This window comes from Lissotriton helveticus, chromosome 5_1 (genome assembly GCF_964261635.1).
Source record: "Lissotriton helveticus chromosome 5_1, aLisHel1.1, whole genome shotgun sequence".
Classification (NCBI taxonomy): domain Eukaryota; kingdom Metazoa; phylum Chordata; class Amphibia; order Caudata; family Salamandridae; genus Lissotriton; species Lissotriton helveticus.
Window position 1 is genome coordinate 2,071,698,042 of NC_136065.1, and position 927 is coordinate 2,071,698,968.

Below are 927 nucleotides of genomic sequence, written 5' to 3' on the forward strand. Positions count from 1 at the left end.
GCTTTAAAGGCTTCCACGCCCCAAGACCAAGCTAAAAGTGCCAAGAACAGCTTCCACTGGCAACTCTACCAAAGGCTTGCACTCAAAGAAATGAAAATAATAAGAAAGGGAAATAAAGTCAGTTTTGTAGACCCTGAAACTTACCAACACTGAAGCCCAGTAGAGCCAGAAAGCTCAGAAGAACCACACCGTTCATGTTTCCGTTGCTTGGCCAACTGATCCAGGTAAGCGATATATGTGCCACTGAATGGGAAGGGAGGCTGCAAAAGGTTTTATTAAATATCACATGGAAATTTATAAGCTCTGCTTGGCTTTTCCCTCCTGAGTCACATATGACTATTTATAGAGCCTGGTGCTTTCGCACTTCATGGAATTGGTCCATGGAGGGCAGGTAGACGTTGGAGATACTCAGTCACGCCTCCCAGCCTGGAAAAGCATTAATTAAATCAAGGGAGGAGGTGAATCATTCAACCAGTGTCCAAGGCAGCCATTGGCAGTGTTCTGTCTCAAGGAAACTGGCACAGGGTTTGTGCCCTCAAGTTGGGTGTGGTGTTTGATTAAATAAACACTGCTGGTGACTCAGGGCAGGCTAGGACCTTGTTTTTAAAGAATAGAAGTAAACCTACTCTCCTACCTCCATGCCCAGGTCACAGAATCTAGAACCTCAGTTAATGGGACTTCGAACAATGTGTGGCCACAGTTGTGGGGCCATAAACAGTTTACAAAAATCTATTATCACATATAACCTACACAAACTGAAATTGTGCACACAGTTCCAAAAACAGTCTTTTTACACCTCACTCTACACGGGGGGCATTGCATTTTTAGCCATGACAATACACCACAGGCACCTCACCATCCTACCATCTTCTCCACGCCCCAAAACAAACAAGTCTTGGCAGAGCTAATACAATGCTCTTGGCTCAA

At 44.8% G+C, this 927-nt stretch overlaps 1 protein-coding gene across 1 annotated transcript in view; it reads right to left on the bottom strand.

The window, feature by feature from the left end:
• The window catches only part of LOC144753993 (prostate stem cell antigen-like), a 22,760-nt gene extending 22,505 nt beyond the window's left edge, over positions 1-255 (bottom strand). The window contains exon 1 of the mRNA XM_078641513.1: positions 145-255. Within this exon, the coding sequence (XP_078497639.1) occupies positions 145-196 (52 nt within the window). The 5' untranslated portion in view covers positions 197-255. The remainder of the gene's footprint in view (positions 1-144) is intronic.
• Between the last annotated feature and the right edge of the window lie 672 nt (positions 256-927).